General features: G+C 30.3%; 1 protein-coding gene across 1 annotated transcript; it reads right to left on the bottom strand.

Annotated features, from left to right (window-relative positions):
* Positions 1-1137: 1137 nt before the first annotated feature.
* Positions 1138-1868, bottom strand: LOC111615602. Its single transcript, XM_023357008.1, has 3 exons — positions 1649-1868; positions 1361-1429; positions 1138-1283 (listed from the first exon to the last, which is right to left on the bottom strand). The coding sequence occupies exons 1-3, from the start codon at positions 1799-1801 to the stop codon at positions 1155-1157; spliced, it is 351 nt and encodes a 116-aa protein (XP_023212776.1). The 5' UTR covers positions 1802-1868; the 3' UTR covers positions 1138-1154.
* Positions 1869-2140: the final 272 nt, after the last annotated feature.

The raw sequence follows: 2140 nt of genomic DNA, 5'->3' as shown, positions 1-2140 counted from the left end.
CTTTCTAAAATAAGTAACGTGTGTTACTTATGTCTTAATTTAGTCTAAAAAATAAAAAACAAAAGCAATTTTAATATTTCAGCTGTACGACGATTTCAGTTCAATTGTAAAAATGTATCCTGCAAACATTGGAGTTGAAATGAAGTTTAAGGTAGGAATATGTAAAATTTGATGAACATTTTATGGTAAGAGGGATTATTGACTCTAATAATTAATATATTTAAATAGATAATTGGATTTATGAAAAGGTTTAAAGGCGAACCCATTGGCATATCTTTTGCAGAGTGCTTCTATGTAAAGAGAAATTTTCCGATGAGAGTAAGTATGAAGTATCTAAATTATCATCTAACACATTAAAAATTCTATATATTAGATTAACGTAATTATATTTTTCAAGACAAATTATGTATTGTAAATTTAATTATGTTTTCTTTCAATCGCTTCAGGTTCTGAGTGCACTACATTCCATTTTATCAACAATGATTGAATTAAGTGGAGTCATGGAGAAGAAAAAAAATTGTTCTCAGAATCCTCCGGTGTTTAATAATAGCACTAATCTTTATGTATAAATGAGGATGTTTGTTCGTTATACATGCCTAGGCCGTTTGACCAATCGCTACGAAAGTTGGTAGTTACGTTTAGTTACTTATAGTTTAGATCGTCTCATAAATATCACCCCAAACTTTCGATTGTATTTCTGTAAATCACTTAATTTTTAATTATAATCGATTTTCTGAGTTGCACGTATTGCCAATAGATGGCAATACGTGCAACTCAGAAAATCGATTATAATTAAAAATTAAGTGATTTACAGAAATACAATCGAAAGTTTGGGGTGATATTTATGAGACGATCTAAACTATAAGTAACTAAACGTAACTACCAACTTTCGTAGCGATTGGTCAAACGGCCTAGGCATGTATAACGAACAAACATCCTCATTTATACATAAAGATTAGTGCTATTATTAAACACCGGAGGATTCTGAGAACAATTTTTTTTCTTCTCCATGACTCCACTTAATTCAATCATTGTTGATAAAATGGAATGTAGTGCACTCAGAACCTGAAGCGATTGAAAGAAAACATAATTAAATTTACAATACATAATTTGTCTTGAAAAATATAATTACGTTAATCTAATATATAGAATTTTTAATGTGTTAGATGATAATTTAGATACTTCATACTTACTCTCATCGGAAAATTTCTCTTTACATAGAAGCATTCTGCAAAAGATATGCCAATGGGTTCGCCTTTAAATCTTTTCATAAATCCAATTATCTATTTAAATATATTAATTATTAGAGTCAATAATCCCTCTTACCATAAAATGTTCATCAAATTTTACATATTCCTACCTTAAACTTCATTTCAACTCCAATGTTTGCAGGATACATTTTTACAATTGAACTGAAATCGTCGTACAGCTGAAATATTAAAATTGCTTTTGTTTTTTATTTTTTAGACTAAATTAAGACATAAGTAACACACGTTACTTATTTTAGAAAGATTATATTTACGACAACTTTTCCGTTGATATTAATGTTATGAAATTAATATAATTTAATGGAGAATTAAAAATTCGAGTGAAATTAAATTATTCACGAATCTAAATAATTTTATGAAAACAGCCTTTTAACACTCACCGACATAACACAAGAAGTTACCATCCAGCATACATAAATGATTCCACAATCAAGAAACACAGCAAATGCTCCTATTATGGCTCGAAGTTTTGGATCCATGTGAACAAATGTAGCCGCATATGTCAGAGAGCACGTGAGATACAGAAAATGCATGTATATCAGAGGAATTAGCCAATAAAATGATTCGTTAATGTTTTCGTATCCTTCGCGTAATTCTGCATGCTTTTCCATAGTGATTTGCAATCGAATTTTTAAGTCGCGCAGTCCAATTTTTGTCTTCTTTAATTCTTTGGATAAATTTTCAGCTCGCTTTAAGAAGACAAACATGATCAGCCCAAAACAGACTACAACACATGCAATGTGTGCGGCTAAATACAGAAGCCACATTGTTTCATTTAATGAACAGGTCACAGCTTCGAAATCGCTTCCCTTTTGACTCTTTATCTCAGGATAAAATACCAGCGACGGAACAAAAGAGATCAACACGAAGAT

This window comes from Centruroides sculpturatus, unplaced genomic scaffold (assembly GCF_000671375.1).
Source record: "Centruroides sculpturatus isolate CEXI.00-Female unplaced genomic scaffold, Cexi_2.0 scaffold19, whole genome shotgun sequence".
Lineage (NCBI taxonomy): Eukaryota > Metazoa > Arthropoda > Arachnida > Scorpiones > Buthidae > Centruroides > Centruroides sculpturatus.
Note: the sequence above shows the minus strand (reverse complement) of the source record. Positions and strands in the feature narration are given on the sequence as shown.

Bases quoted from the DNA above. Each gene is read 5' to 3' on its own strand.
- LOC111615602 (XM_023357008.1), bottom strand. From the start codon at position 1,801: ATGCATTTTCTGTATCTCACGTGCTCTCTGACATATGCGGCTACATTT. The intron at 1,430-1,648 runs GTGAGTGTTAAA...TTAATATTTCAG, and splicing joins TAACTTCTTGTGTTATGTCG to CTGTACGACGATTTCAGTTC. The intron at 1,284-1,360 runs GTAGGAATATGT...ATATTTAAATAG, and splicing joins GAGTTGAAATGAAGTTTAAG to ATAATTGGATTTATGAAAAG.